General features: G+C 35.3%; 1 protein-coding gene across 1 annotated transcript in view; it reads right to left on the reverse strand.

Moving 5' to 3' along the window:
• The window catches only part of ADCY2 (adenylate cyclase 2), a gene marked incomplete at both ends in the record, with an annotated part of 200,980 nt that overhangs the window by 33,562 nt on the left and 151,121 nt on the right, over positions 1-16,297 (reverse strand). The window contains 2 exons of the mRNA XM_084281497.1: positions 2,602-2,739; positions 11,292-11,376. Coding sequence (XP_084137623.1) covers positions 2,602-2,739; positions 11,292-11,376 — 223 coding nt within the window. The remainder of the gene's footprint in view (positions 1-2,601; positions 2,740-11,291; positions 11,377-16,297) is intronic.

Below are 16,297 nucleotides of genomic sequence, written 5' to 3' on the forward strand. Positions count from 1 at the left end.
ATTGTTCCCTGCAATATATTTCCTCATGTTCTCTGTAATGCAGGTCAACATTGCAAAAAGAGTCTTCCTCAGCCATTGATTACTGCTCTATTTTATATATGGCACCAAATCTAATGCTCAATGGAAGCGGCATTAGTCATCCTCTGCCTGTAGCTAAGAGGTACTCGATACTTCGTGTCACATTAGCTGTTTTTTAACTTCACTCCACTGATCATGACTATATATCCCCTTAAGACTACATTCAGATGTCTGCTAAAACAGCTCATTTGAAATCAAATTGCACCCCCACTCTATTCTAATGTCCCTTGACCATAAAGATTGAGTTTTATTTGACATTTTGGTCTTAATTATGATTTATTAGGTGTGGGATGGTTAGACACTTTTTATCTCCATTAAATCTTAATGGCTACATTTTGCCTTTTCCTACTGAAAGAGTTCATGGAAATAAATGCAGTTAATGGACTCTGCTATTAAATACATGTTGCTTGGAGATATAATAATGATACTTCAGAGTCTCTCCCACAACTTGCTATTAATATTAAGGAAATGCAAATTCCACAATCACATTTAAAGTCATTTTTGCTAGTCAAACTATTAAGGTTTAGTTTCAAGGTGGGAATTGTACTTAAAATTATCATCTCATGAATATCATGGAACATGATTATTTGTAATAGTGCAGTCATTACTGATAAGGCACAAAGACTTTAAAATACAGCATATTAAGTTTCACTGTAACATTCAGTCCACATAAAAATGGACTTGAACCAATAAAATTAAAAACGTTTTCCTAAAAATGATGTAGTGAACAACTGCTTTTTTGCTAACATATCTTTTACTAGTTGAAGGCCAAATTTTCTGTGAACTGTACACAATAGTAGAACTTTAGTCTAAGAAAAGACAGGTGCTGACTATATCTTCTTTTACAATTTTGAACTTTTTAAATTTTAAAATACCATATGCTTGCATGACCTCTAACTCAAAGTATAGTTTACTACCAAGTACTTTAATTTCTTTGTATCCATTTATTTAATTTAGTTCAAAATAGGAGAAACCGTCTAATCTGATCTCTATTTTATAAGCCACTCCATCTCTGTGGTTCGTCCTGTAGTATTCCCAGTTAACATTTCCTTGTTTATACGTTATCTTTCATAAAGGCATATAGTCTTGAGCTGAGGACAAGAAGTGATGGAGAATCAATAATTTTTCAGAACAATTTTCTCCCATTGCTAACTGTCTTCACTGCTGAAAGTGAACCTAATTTCTCATTTTCCAATCACCACTTCGTGTCTTTCTCTACAAACCTTATGTATCAAATTAAATTAGCTGAATTTTAAATTCCTAAACACAGAATTGTTTTTGACTCTTTCTCCTCTCCTTAGAAATGGAGGAGAAAGAAAAATATCTTCTGAAAAGAAAACCAACAAAACCAAGATTAGGATCGCTTAATAGAAAAGAACTGAGATAAGGCTCTACCACAAATGTCAAGTGTCCACATTTAAAAGCCCACATTACATCATTACATCATTCTGACAGGTTTAGTACTTACTGTAACAAATGATTGACAAAGGGTCCCCTGAAATACTACAGGAAAAAAAATAATGAAACTGTACGTATTACCAATCTTCACGTTCTTTATGAACTTCAAGTAACAAAAAGTATCGGGAACTCAAGGAAGTGCTAGAGTTGCAATTTCAAAAGCACCCAAGTGCAAATCTCATAGACTTGAAATGCGGCTAATACCTATGCACTGATGTTTGTAATGTTTGAAAACATTACCGAACTAAATATTACAGTTCCCATTTTGCAGATGTAAAACTAAGCTGGAACAATTTCCTCATTCTGTATGAATAGCATTAGGTTCAGCCTGCAGGGCAAAACAAACAAGGTTTTTTGATCCCATATACTGCTCATGCCATTTAACAACACATACTCCAGAACAAACAAGTTCATTAAGATTCTAGCTCTATGCAGACTAATGGCAGATTTACTTCAGATTTGTTATAGTTACAAAAGGATAATAGAATTACATGGGTTTTCCCTATTATGAGAGAAAAGTAAAGCACAAGTAGAAAAAACTACAGTAGAGGTAATTTCTAACAAAATTCCAGTCCAGTACTTTTGAAGCTTTGACGTAGCTTTGATTTTTTTCTTTTTTCAAATAAAAGACAAACACATGAAATTCAATAATGTACACATTATGATGATTTTGTGAACAGCATGAGGAGCATCACAAACCAGAATAAAACTTGGTTTCTTTTGCACAAAGTCTTCCATGCATCCTGTGAGGACATACTACATCTTTTGAGCATTACTCCGTTTTTCTAAGCAATGGACAGATGAGCAAGGGAACTGAAACAATTCAAACCTAGGATTTAACTACCTTTTATTCCTTCTAAATTACATTTTTCTTTAATAAGCTTAGTTCTTACGCAGAAAGAGGTCCTCATATAGCATGTTTTCTGTTGCTCTGTTTTACATTTCTGTCTCTGGTAATATTATCACCCACAATATGGGACATAAATCTGAAATATTATCTAAACCAACAAAAAAGATCTTAAAAAGATCTTAAAAGATCTTAAAAAAATCTCTTTTTTCACTTACCATGTTGAACACAGCCATAGTTAATATTATTGCAGTGGTTGTCAATGTAAGAGTGATCCGTGGCCAAGGACGGTTTGCAATTATTCCAGATGATTTCAGGATCCACAACAGTGAAGCTGATGCTTTCTTGCTACATTGCTAAGTGCAACAGGTTTAAAAAGAGAAAACAAATATAGCTTTAGTATATTTAATTACTATAAACAAGGACAGAATTACAAAGGTTCAAGAATGTAGGCAGCATTATCTTTGTAGTGGAAGATAGCAAACCCTGACTATCACCCATAAACACACACTCATGTTCATAGGTCACATAGTACGGACTTTACCCAGTAATTCTTTCACTGAATACAAAAGTTTGTGCTGTAAACAGACAGTATTTTCAAAAGAATTCCCTCGCACTCCCCAGGCAGATGTCAAATGATGGAGTCTTCTCATTCTTTCCTACTTTAACATCAATGCTTCTAATTGCTAAAAGTAATCTTTGAAAAATTTACAGCATTGAATTGTAGAGATTACTTAGCTATGCTGAGAATTGCCAAGAACTGCTTAACTGCTTGCCATATACCTGTACAGTTTTGAACAGACTTCTGTAACTTCTGTACCAAAATTTCATGTAATAATTCTAAATTTCTTTGGTTTACAAGACTTTTGATCAATATTGCTCAAATTTACTAATGTATTTTAAGCAATGAGGAATGAATTGGACTGATTTTGTACATTTCTTTAAAAAGCTATTTTTCTGCTTCTATTAAAAAAAAAAAAAAGTTTTTATGTTAACTGGGCAAGTTTATTACTAAGAAAAGTTCTGGAGAAAAATAAAATATTTCCGGTAACAATGTATCATTCAGCCAGTATGATTAGTCAATCAAGAGATTCCATTCTTCTAGCTGTTATTGCTAAAATTACAGATACTGCTGCATCTGACCTGAAGAAAAACTGTTAGACTGCAACTCAAAAATGAAGTTGTAGATTGTTACTTCCACCTGTAAAACAGAAACACACCAACAGAACTCGGTGAAGCATTTCCTGACAGGCTGTTCAATGCAGAGCCCTGAGTTCTGTAGGGGAAGGACCACTGTGTGTTTGGTACATGTGTGCGCCCACCTGGTTTGTTACATAGGTGACAGGTCTCTGGCACAGCAGAGAGAGCAGCCTACGTAGTTTAAACCAATGAAGCTAGTGAAAGGAAAATCTATGACAAAAGCATGGTTCACAATGACAATTTTAAAATTTTGAGAAGAAATTTCTTGGAAAAAAAGATACTATACAATACTATTGATTTTGTGTATGAACTAACAGATTTGCTGAACTTTATTTCACTTGTAATTTGAGCCATCTAAATCCAGCCTATACAGCAAACAACTGCTACAATTCAGTACTGCAGAAAATTTAGGGAACAACTTCTGGCCCAGAACTGGAATGGGAGGGGGTGATCATTAAATTTAGGTTCCTAATAGCACTGTCAGATCTATGCAGGTTTGTTTTACTGATTCTGACCTCACATCAAAACACTTTTTGTAAATGTTATGTCTCATTTTCATATTTCATAAGAAAATGGAGAATAACATGAAAGGAAGAAAGTAATTATTTCTAGAAAGCATGCGAGAAGGGTAAAACATCATATCCCAGTAGCATTAGCTGCTCTGTTTATTCTAAGTGGAGCTGGCAGAATATGGTTCAGTGTTTATCATTTATGAACTAGAAATAATAGGTATTTGTAGTATTAAAGGTGACTAATGTATTACCTTTTCATCTGAACATGTTAAATCTGATATGACAGCTCAGCATGATAGTGACTAATAACTTATTTTGAATATTCAACTAATTAAAATGTATCCTGTGTTGTCTTTCCACATACAAAAACCTACTTCAGCATTTAATAAAACGAATGCCATCTTTCTGAGTGAGAGCAAGGAATTGGTGCGAGAATTAATTGTGACAGCTGTGTCGTAGATGAAAGACAGTGTCGCAAGAGCTGTCACACTTCTCCTTAGCATGCTAGCAGAGGTTAGAACATTTGACTGAAGACCTTCATTTACAGAAAGCCAGTGAATCAGATTTTCTGTAGTTCTATTATTGTTCTTTTCATTCTGCATTCAAATACACCTTATTATTTTACTAACACTGATGTTACAAAGACTGAAATCAAGAGAAACAAAAAGCCTCAGAATTCAGATTTTTTTTTTTTTTTTCACAGAATTGTTTTGTTTTCACTCAGGCTTGGAAGAAGAGACTAAAGTTCAAATCCAAGGAACTGACTGACTGGTTGAGAGTGAATACACTAATCTAAGAGTGGAGAGGGGTGATTTCTGACAGAGACACAAGCTTATACTTTACTTACTTTTTAATGGTCCTACTGCTAATTAAAAGAACTAAAAGATGTTTAAAATGAGTATTGTAACACCAAACTTTTGAACTCTGTGATTGAACCTTTACATATAAGCCAGGCATTTAGAATCCTACAAAATATTATATACAACTGGTTTAATTAAAGCTAGAATCCTGCACAAAGAGCTAACAGCAAACAATAAAGTCAGTTTTGTATTTTTAATTTCACCATACTTTGGAGTGTTTATTATCCTTCACAAAGGGTCACATGAAAATGGCTGTGAGCTTCAATTCAACTATCACATTCAAAGGAAAGAACACTTGAGCCATATAAATATGCCTTTAGGCACTCAGTGCTGGTACCTCCTGTGATATTTTTCTCATTCAGAAATGTATAGCGTCACTGTACTATATGCTATTTCAAGGTAAGACATTTTCAATCTCTCCTGTCAAAGCTTTTCTACTTCATATGAAAAATTTAAAGAGCCACTGGCTTTGGAGAAAGAACAAGCCTGAACAACTTTTTAAATACAGTGCCCAGGGTGCTGAGGTAGAGAAAGAAGTTCTGAATGGTACATCCTACTACCTGGAGTATTTGCTTATTAACCCATCCCTACACAGTTGAAAAGTAGAAATATCCTTTAGGACAGTGACTGGGAACCCTGAAGCTCTTACAACAAGGCTCAGAAATGCTCTCCACAGCTCCACAGCACTAGGATTCCTGGAGATACAGGCTACATCTACATTAGCGATTTAGGGTGCACAACTGGTTCTTCTTTGGTGTGGTGTCTTCCACCCAGGCGTGGGAGTCTTCCAGTGAGCACTGATGGACACCATGGGTATGCCCAAAGCAGGTTCCCTCCTCGTGGACCTTTGGGGTCATGGAGCACTGGAGGCAAGCACCAGGCTGTCAATGAGAGCATCCTACTTTCCGTGTGGAACCAGGCCCTCCAGCAATTAGCTCTCTGTGCATGTACTGCTCATACCAAGTGCAGGTAACTGGTACAAACTTCAATGCTAATAAAGAGGCAGTGGGAATGTATGGTCCTTGAATCACATAATCCTGGAACCATGAAGGATTGTAGCAAATCAAGTCCCATCCTTCCCTCTTAGCATCACACCAGGGGACCATCTATCATCAAAAGGATGGGATGTAACTCAGTTCAATCTCTCCAGTTTGCTGGCTAGGATATTTCCCTGAGAAGTCTGAACACAGTACCTTACTTAATGATGATGGATTTGCCATTGCCGTGCCTGTGCTAGAGATTCATCAAAATGACTTCTAGGTTTGGTGACTCTCTTTCATGGATTCTGCTGTAGCTGCCAAAGTGCCTTTCTGGGTTTTCCCTGCCTTCCTTCGTCATAGTGTTTAATCTTAATTTACAAGCTAAGACTTAACTATTGAATAGTGGAACAGAAGGGCCTTGATCTTTCATTTCTATCTGCGCAAGAGAAACATACACTTCAGAGGTAAGGTTCCAGGTTGAGAAAATAATTTCCAAGTAGTGCTTGTGCTGATATTCCTGTCCTTGCAGACAGGAATAAATAATCTTCTGAATATCTTGAGTGTACACAGTCTCTCTGACTGTTAAGTACCAGGGCCAATTGCTTTACAGTAAAATTCAGAAGCTGAAGCTTGTGTATCAGTCTTTATACAGGGATGTGGTGTAATGCAGCTAATAAACTACATTCTCTCTTCTAGCAGGGACAGTGCTGCTCACATACTGGTTGCACTTTGTTAAATGCTCTTGTGACCTCAAATCAGATCATTTTTCTTAATTGTGGAGCCAATTATTTTCTGATGTTTTATTGGCATTGTGTTATGCTAATTCTATGGTCCAATGGCATATTTAAGAGACTATAAACATGTTCAGATGTTCTCCCTTGTCAGCTGAAGTAGGTAGTTTTGCAGGATATAAATATAACAAAAAGGCCATTCCACAATAACAGAAAATAACTAACAGAAAGATTATGTGGTACCAATTAAGTGCATGCAAGTAATACAAACAATTTTTTGAGAAAGTACTTGAACCACTACACAAAGAGCATCTGCCTGAAACTAACTAGTTATTTGTCAGGGCTATATCAGCTACCACAGAGATCTTTGCCTTACTAGCTTACTGCATTTCTCCAATGGATTGAATTACATTTTCCAATACATCATTTAGGTAATGAGGTCTCTACTTCCCTGCATTCATATCAGGAGGTAAAACACATTAAACAGTTACTAGGTCTCATGCATTTTGCACTCACTCTATGAACTCAACTTTTCTATACTTCAAGAAGAAGAGACACAGTACACTTATGAGCTAAAGTCACTGTCCTCTATTTATAGAATTTGGAAAGGCAACGTCTCAAGAAAAATGGAAAGCAAAGATTCAAAAATATTTTAAAAAAATCCTACATTTTAGCTGTTAAAATATATGCCAAAAAGGCTCTTTAAGACTAAAAATACTCACAATTTTAAGATTTAACTCTGAATACGGTGATTATTCACCCCTCCCCCCCCCCCAAAAAAAAAAAAAAAAAAAAAAAAGCATAGGGACAAAGAAGTAATTACAATGTAAAAGGTACAAATCCGTTTCATATTTCAGGACTCATGCCAATTTTAGCTAGCATTTATGAAGTTTTAATGTCTATAGACAAACAGTTTCTGTGAGAATTCTTAGACCTTGCAGCACTCAGTCCGTTTGCCCAAGATTGTATGTATAAAAGACATGATCTGCAATTCTGTAACCTTGTTATTTGTGCTACCACTGTACCACACTGTTTGATGGGAGCATTTCTATTCTTATTTAATCACCAATATTATCACTCCATAAAAGATTGAGCTGGACTGTGCTGCAGTGCTGCTGAACAGTAAAATCAACTAATAATAAATTCAAAGTGAAAGACTAAGCAAAAATCTCTTCTTATAATATTGTAATTAAATTCTGGAAGAATTTAATTTAAATAGTAATTTTAGCATTACAGGGTGGATTTTTTTTTCATTTACCTAGGAAATTAAAATCAAACAGACGAGCTTTTTCAAAGTTGATTTTTGCATGCCTTACTCTGCAGCGATGACAGTCATTCATGATCCATAGAGACTGAGAGGGTGAAGTGTCAAAGTATTGAGACAAGTGTATAATGTAGTGACAGCCAGGTGTCCCAACATGAACTCAGATTTTGCTGGTCTTGCCAGCACTACAGGTCCCACTCTATTAATCTTTTAACAGCCATAAAAATATTTGACTACTACTGCAAGTTCAAGAGAAGCTGTGGATGCCCTATCCCTGGAGGTGTTCAAGACCAGGCTAGATGAGGCACTGAGCAACCTGGTCTGGCAAGAGGTGTCCCTGCCCATGGCAGTGGGGTTGGAACTGGGTGATCTTTAAGGCCCCTACCAACCCAAACCATTTTGTGATTCTAGAGTAGAAGAGTACAGAGCGAAGGTGCAGTTTTGGGAGGGGGGAGAAAAGATGTGGCTTTATCATCTGTCTTTGTTTCTTACTACTTTATTATTATCATTATTTGGCGATAAATTAAACTCATTTTCCGCAAGTCAATACTGTTTTATTGACAACAGTAATTGGTAAAATATCTCCCTACCTTGATACACAAGCTGTTTTATTGTATTTTCTCCCCCATCCCAGTGAGAAGGTAGAATGAGCAAGCAGCTGGGTGGCTGTCTGACCCCTAACTGGGGTTATCCCATCACAGTTCATTTGTTACAGACAGTCAGGACCAGAAAATTCTGTTCTTTTTTTGTGCATTTTAAATAGAGATATATTTGGCAATTCTAAACTGTAATTATGTGCAGGTGTGTATACACAAAAACACATATACATTTAGGTTATGCTTTCTGGAAGGGAATATGAAATGTACCCCTTAAGAAAAAGGTATGTGAAAAATTCACACCGAAAAAAAAAAGTCAGGATTAGGATGATAAAGCTTGATTTCTCTAAACACTGGCAGGGGAATGCTGAAGATACTGATACTTGTTGGCTTGACAATTTCATGCTTTTCCTTCTAGAAAGAAAGCATTTACAATTGTGGGTCAGATACTGCAATGGACATGGCACTGAAACATAACACAGGATGAAACTGAGGTTAAAGCTGCAGAACAATACTTGTATTTTTCCACAAAGGAAAAGATCGCACAAAGAGGACAGGAAAGATAAGCCTACCACCTCTTCTGTTACTAGTTTCTGCCTCTCATCCACCACCTTACAAAGCTCTGTCCATGCTAGTGAAGCAATATCAGTGCTGCAGCAAATATGGTCGTAGCTTACTTGCTGAAAGACTTCTTAGCATAGCTTCTGCATTAGAGTAGCTGAACTCATAAAGACATCTCTTCAAGCTATCTGGGTTACAACATGGCATCTTACAAGTTAACACGAATGCAATAGCTCTCCATTTCTAAGGATATGAAACATAGGGAAAAAAAGCATTGAAAGTATGTGCTAGATATTATTCAAGTGGCAGGAATCCTGAACTCTGAATTGGTAAATGTGCTTAGCCATCTACTTAATAGCAGAAAAAATATGTTGCATTCCTCCTATGCTATATTAGTTGATCAAATCTCCAGGAGAGTTTACATCCCAATACTCCTTGATACCCATTCACAGGCAACTTTTCATCCTATACAAAAAAGTCTAGCTTTCCCATGAAGGATTTTTTTTCCTCATTTCGTCATTCAACAGCATTACTCTTGACTCCATCATTTTCCTGTTATGTCAATAACAAATAGTTTTCATGTAATGTCATGCTTGATTGCTAACTTTTGCTATTAAATAACAACAAAACCTCTAGGACCTCACTCCAAGGATATAAAAACGTTAAAAAATACTGATGCATGTATACCTCAGAATAATTCCTGAGCAGTGGAGCTATCCCTACCTTATAGGAAAGACAACTGAAATGCAGATTAATTACATTTTTTAAAAAACATATCCTGGTTAATTAGAAGCCTCACAAGGGGAAGAGGAAGCAATTATAAAATCCTGAATCCTCTGTTTCTTGCTTCAACTGCCAGGCCACCTTCCCTTACTGTTTTACTGCACGGTGACATAATTGTCTTTCCCATGAGCATGTTTTGCTTCTATATAAAAGTTCTTTCTCTCAGCTTTATTCACGGGAACTTGTGAAAAATGCAAAGATGGTGAAGAACTGGGGATTAACTTCACCAGAGCCTTCACAGATAGCAGCAATGCATATCCCTTTAGTTACCTGGAGCGTGGAAAGTTGAATCTTTCATTTTACTGCCTCTGGTAACATGGATCACAATGACAGAACCAATGGCACAAGACTTTTGCTTTCCTCATTCCAGTGTTTGACAACCCTCACCATAAGAAAGCTTCCTCTCGTGTTCAGATGTGTTTTAATTTGTGCACATTGCCTCTTGCCCTGCCAGTGAACACTGCCGTCATCAGGCATTTAGACAGATCACCTCCAGCACTGCTCTTCTCCGGGCTCAACAACCGTGTAACATTTCTAATTTAAGACTTGGTACATCTGTTATACTGCTGTATACCGAGGTATATCAGTATACTGCTGTTAACTGCAGTCAATGTTTGGATACAAAATAGAAACTGTATTTCATTTTGACTCATTTATCTGAGGTTTGTGGAAATAATTCAGTGCTCTGTTTCAAAAGGTTTTCTGTTGTGATGTAGTAAGTCAATTCTTACATGGCACAGTAAGAATAGTTGCAAGTAAGAGATAAACTGACCTTAAAAAAATAAGCAAACAGTGTGTAATTATGGAACACTTTATAAACAAGTCTACAAATAGATTTATTCTAGATTATACGCCAAATCTTGAATTCTCAAACTGAGCATTTTAATATGCTCACTATATGGTTCACTAATAGGCATTACAATAACACCTGTACCACTCAAGAGCAAAATCAGTATTTTACTACAAAAATCTTATAAATCAGATTAAATCACTACTGTGAAATACTCTCTAAACTCAGAATATACAATACTGCCATACTTAAAAATAAACAAATAATGTGGTCCCCAAAATTAACGCATTTATAAGACAGTTCAGATCCTGCAAGCACAATAGCAAAAAAAAAAAAAAAAAATTAGAAAACGAAACCAATCAAATGATAATGCAGACCTTCCAAAAGATTCAGCATCATGGGGGGAAAAGATAATTACTCTACTGGCATTTTTTGTTTTTCAAATAAATGAGTACATTTTACAGTAAGCATGGACAGCTAGCATGGACAGAACAATGTCCTCAGAGGCATGAGGGTGCACGTCTTTCTCAATAAATTGGTATTCTATAAAGGCAGAGTGACTTGGTAAAATCTGGAGATGTCATTTAAAAGAAGCTACAAACTACTGGTTTAGTTTTCCTTCAATACCTACCAAAAGCTGTCCAGCAAAGCAGATAAACAAAATGAAGGAAAGCAAGAGAAATGCAGCCCCAAATGAAATTCCAAGAATAGAAGTTCTACAAGAAATAAGAAAACATGTATTAATTTATTTGTTACACATTTGTAGCATGATCTTTATTTGTATATAATGCAGATAATGATACAAAAAAATACCAAGTTGCAATTTTCAAATATGAAAACCAAGGAAAAACAGTTTCAATTCTTACCAGAATGACAAGCCTTTTTCCTGCCATTTTTGATCCCACACATATAAAAAATGAGCTGTCAAAAATAACACCACTGAGTTTTGTTTTTATTTTTATTTTTATTTTTTTCCTCAAGGAATACTGGCTTTGGTTTTATCTCTAACTTTGCAAAATTATTATCATGGGTAGATACTAATTTTCATATAAATAATTTAAATGGCAGAGTGAATTAACAGCACCGAGGTTGTGTTTTATTTGCTTTTAAAAGGCTCTGTTCAAGAACCTTACTGCTGTATTTTTTGTAGTTGATATAAGAAGAGTCTGCTAGATTTACAAAATAATTTTGTCGTGGTAATGTACCTTTCCCTTAAAGGTAGGAAAAGAAACAGCAGGGAGCAATGATGTCCAGTTTTCAGTGTCTTGTAGCTACAGCCTGTGGCATCTGTCTTATCTGAGATACTACTGTGTCTCTGTCAACAAGGTCCCTAATTTCATGAATGGGTTTCATGAATTTAACACCTCTGAAACCTCAATTTTTTTATCAAATTTGACTGGCTGGCCAGTCGATTCTGAAGCATCAGAGGACAGGCAGCATGATAGGAAGGAAGACTAAACACCATGAAGAAAAGAAAAAAGAACAGATTTAAAATAATAATTAAAAAAAAATTTAAAAAATCATATAAAACAACTGAATAATCTACATGCTTCCTGAAATCATCCTTACTCAACATTCCTTACTCAACATTCTTTTCATGTATACTACAAATATATAGTAGTCTATATGTAAATATATAGCTAGTCTAGCCAAAATGCTAGGACTCAGTAAACAGAAAAAGGGATACAGAAAGAATCTGTGCATGTATGCATGCTGCAGATGTGGAAATCTTTGTATATGAATACCACAGCAGAGCATAAGTGCTCCGCCAGGAACTATATGAGAGCTACTTAGCATGGCTGCCTAGGGAAAGAAGTAGTTGGACGTAATTACATTTAATGCATGCCAAGAGGAGATGAGAAGCTCTAGACCAACTAAGTTGTTCAAGGAAAAGAACCAGACATTGTCATGAAGACCCTCACCTGAGTGTCTACTTTCAACTTTAACCACAGATTTGGCATTTTTTGTAAAATTTGAAAATATCTCTCAGCTACTTTTAGCCCCAGCAAATATCTTATTTTAGCAAACATTTTTTTGCTAGAAATATCGGCATGATGATTTTGAAATAAACTTTATATCCCTTGCTTTTTCCACAAATATAATAAATACATTTTAAGCTAGTTCCCCCATAAACCTATGATTCAGAGTTAAAATATATTCTTAATAAAAGGATACATCTGTGTTCTTTAGAAATGATGTGAATTCAAATATATATATTTTTGAAACTCTAATACTAAAAATTTAGGAGTAGAACTCCATGTATCAGTTTCCTTGGATTATGTACAAATATTGGAAAAAAAAAATGATCCATTTTAATAACACTTATAGAAACTATTTTAGAAAAAAATAGAAACTTCAAAAATGAATTTGATGCTTTATTGCTGTCATTGAAAGCAATTTGTGAGCTTCCCTGCCAATCCTACAGAGAACCTCCTATATGCTAAGTATTCACCAATTTTTGTGTTAATGTGAACAGCTGGTGAATAACAAACAACTGGCAGTTCACGACATATATTCACCTTGAAATTATGTTTCCTTTAGAAATTATTTTAAAATCATTATTGCTTTTGAGTACATGTTCTCGGAGAATTTCTCATTAAGACATTACGTTTTACATCAACATACATAAAACTAGCTTCTTTCTACCCTATAGAATTTTAAATCCAGCAAGCAACGGAAGAGGTGAAAGAAAATGAATTAACTAACAGGCAGTCTTTTTTATATGTACATTAGCACTCCTCCTCATATCTGTCCTTCAGTAAGATGCACGTTCCTGCATTTCAAACTATTGCTATACTTTCTCTGATGCAAAGCATACTGAAAAGGAAGTTGCACATCTTAGGAAATGATTCAGCCCAAGAATAGGCTTGTGAGATATGTTTGGAGTGCATCCTTGTAGAAGACATGAAGGTATTACTGAGAGAAACTTGAGAGCAAAGGAAATAAAATGAACATATAAGCTTATGCAGAGTACTTAATCCTGGGGCAACAGACAAGAACAGAAGTCTTTGTAGCTGTTTTGAATGTATTGTCACTGGTTGATGTTAGCAGGGTGGCACAAGAAATCACTTGGGAAAGTGAACCAGACTCTTAATTATTGGGACAAAGAAAAGGACTGGGGATAGGAAAAAAGAAAAATGGTGGCTTAGAATCCAGAGGGGTGAGTACAAGGAAAAAATAGTTGTAAGCTTTTTTGCTCCCCACTCCCCCTTCTTTTCTGGGAACGACTTGCATTGCAGTTGGGCTGAACTGAAAGAGTTCATGTTGCTTCTAGAAGGAGTGACATGGGATGAAGATGTTATAATGGGAAGCAAAACACTAAAAATTAAGAGCCCACATAAATAAACCTCATTTGATGAAGTGCACGAACATGTACTTACTTTTTGTCACTGTCACATTACAAAAACAATACAGGTCTTTACAGTAAACTAATCTTGCCTTTATTGTGCCGAGTCATCAAATGAAGTCACCAAATGCATTCCATTGACAGATGTAGGTGAACTACTTTGTCAGAAGCATACTTGGGGTCCCCTAGGCAGTTAATTTTTCACCTGCCTCTTCCTGTGCTCCAAGGAATGCCCTCATTTCTGAAAGGTCTGTTCTCTACTACAGCACCTTGCTGGAACTCTGATGGGACAAGCCTTTACAATAACCTACACAGGGACAGAGTCTAAAACTGAGGAAATAACAAAAGAACTTCCAAGGCTTGAGATAGTTACAAGTCTAAGTGTCTTTCCATATTTTTCTGGTTTTATCAGTACAAATCTGTTCTGAATAATTAATTTTTATGAGGCAGTATGAGATTGGAAAAAAAAATCTATTTGCACATACTTGTCTCTCTCATTGGTAACACTTTAATTGAAAAATAAAGATTCATTATGAAGATATAGATACTGAAAAATTGAGAAGAAAATGTATTCTTTCTACACTTCTGTAACTTTCAGGAAAATATGTGACCAATTGTACATGTACCTTAATAGGACATAAATTTCCTTAGCTTGCCCTGAAATTAACATTCATGTTTTCAACTTTTTGACCATAAATTCTCTTGAGGTGATAGAATCATAATGAAGCAATTACAAATGACAATTATAGAAGACAGTAATGATTTTGTACCTTTTTTTGGTGTCTAACAGTAGCCATTTCTTTTTTGATTTGGCTGATGCCATTGATGCATTCAGTGACTATGCAGACTGACTAACTGCACAGTGGTTTCTTTATTAGTAAAAAATCATGTAAGTGAATTTCATTTTGTTGTCGTCATTGTTTGATTGGTTGTTTTGGGTTTTGTTTTTTAATCAGATACAGCAGAAATAGCCAGTGATGGTGTCTTTTTTTTCTTTTATAATGTCTCAAATTTTACACATCTGACTTCAGATTAAGTTTTTAATTACATCCTTTTCTCTTGAGAAATACATTTGCGTCTGATTGGAATACCATGTTAAGGCCTAACCATCTTCAAGGGCTAGAACAAGATGTCTGTTAGCTTGGCATGATTCAGAACAAAAGGACATAATTTATTCAAAATAGCAGCTTCAGAGAGAAGACTTGGAAAGAACTTAAATGTTGCCTCAAACAAAATCCCTACTCATATAGCACAATAAGTATTTGCTGGTCAATAGATAGGTATTTTCATCAGTTCAGCAGTCTGAATTTCAAAAAATAACACTATCAATTTCATGTCAGTTGACTTTTTCTCTAAATAAAGAAGGTGGGATTACTGTGAATTACCAGAGATAATTTCTGTCACCTGGTAAACAAAGAAGGCTAAAAAGCTACCAAAGGCCTGTTCTGAGGAAATGTCATGATCAACATCTGTGGTCACTGTAACATCACAATAAAGATTCCTTACAATACTTAAAACACTTGTTACAACACACTGTTTACTTGCTTAAATTTACATTAACTACTTTTTGTGAAGGGTTTTTTTGTTTTGTTTTGTTTTTGTTTTTTAATGAAAACACCACATCAGTTTCTAGGCCCCAGGAAAAATAAAACATTAATAATTTCAGCCTTGCAATAAATGTCTCATGATCTTGGAGATATTACTTATGTATTTGCAACCTGCTGGATGTAACTCACTATAAAGTATCTCCAAATCAACTTTAAAGCAGCAGGTGGTGTACCTGCACAGAAATCAATAATATTACACTGCTGCAAAACCAGATTAATGGAATAGTGGATCGATAAAACCCAATGACAGATGCAGTTTTTCTCTCTGTCTTCATTAAATCACCATTTAAAAATTCCGAGAATTTTTAGAAGAAAAAGGCTGAACAGAACTTTAAACTAAACTATAATGTATGGTGGTTGGGTTTTTTGTTTGTTTGCTTGGTTGTTTGCTTTTCTTTTCCTTTCTGGAAGGAAATTATGTTTGTAGCACTCGAGTCCATTTGATTTAAGTTACATTTGTGATGATTTTGTACAACATTTTTTTTTTAATTGAAGAACCCCAAATTGCCACAAGAGTTACTAACTGCCTAGCATTTGCTCCTGGTGTTAATATTGCTTCTTAATTGCAAATGAGTAGAATAGCCACGAGTTCCTGGTTTACAGCTGTGCAGAAAAAAAAAAAAGCTTATATCTAATTTTTATAGGATTTTTAAAATAAAGGTTGAAAGTAGGAAAAAAAAGCAA

The sequence above is a fragment of the Netta rufina genome, assembly GCF_964035555.1.
Source record: "Netta rufina genome assembly, chromosome: 2".
NCBI lineage: Eukaryota > Metazoa > Chordata > Aves > Anseriformes > Anatidae > Netta > Netta rufina.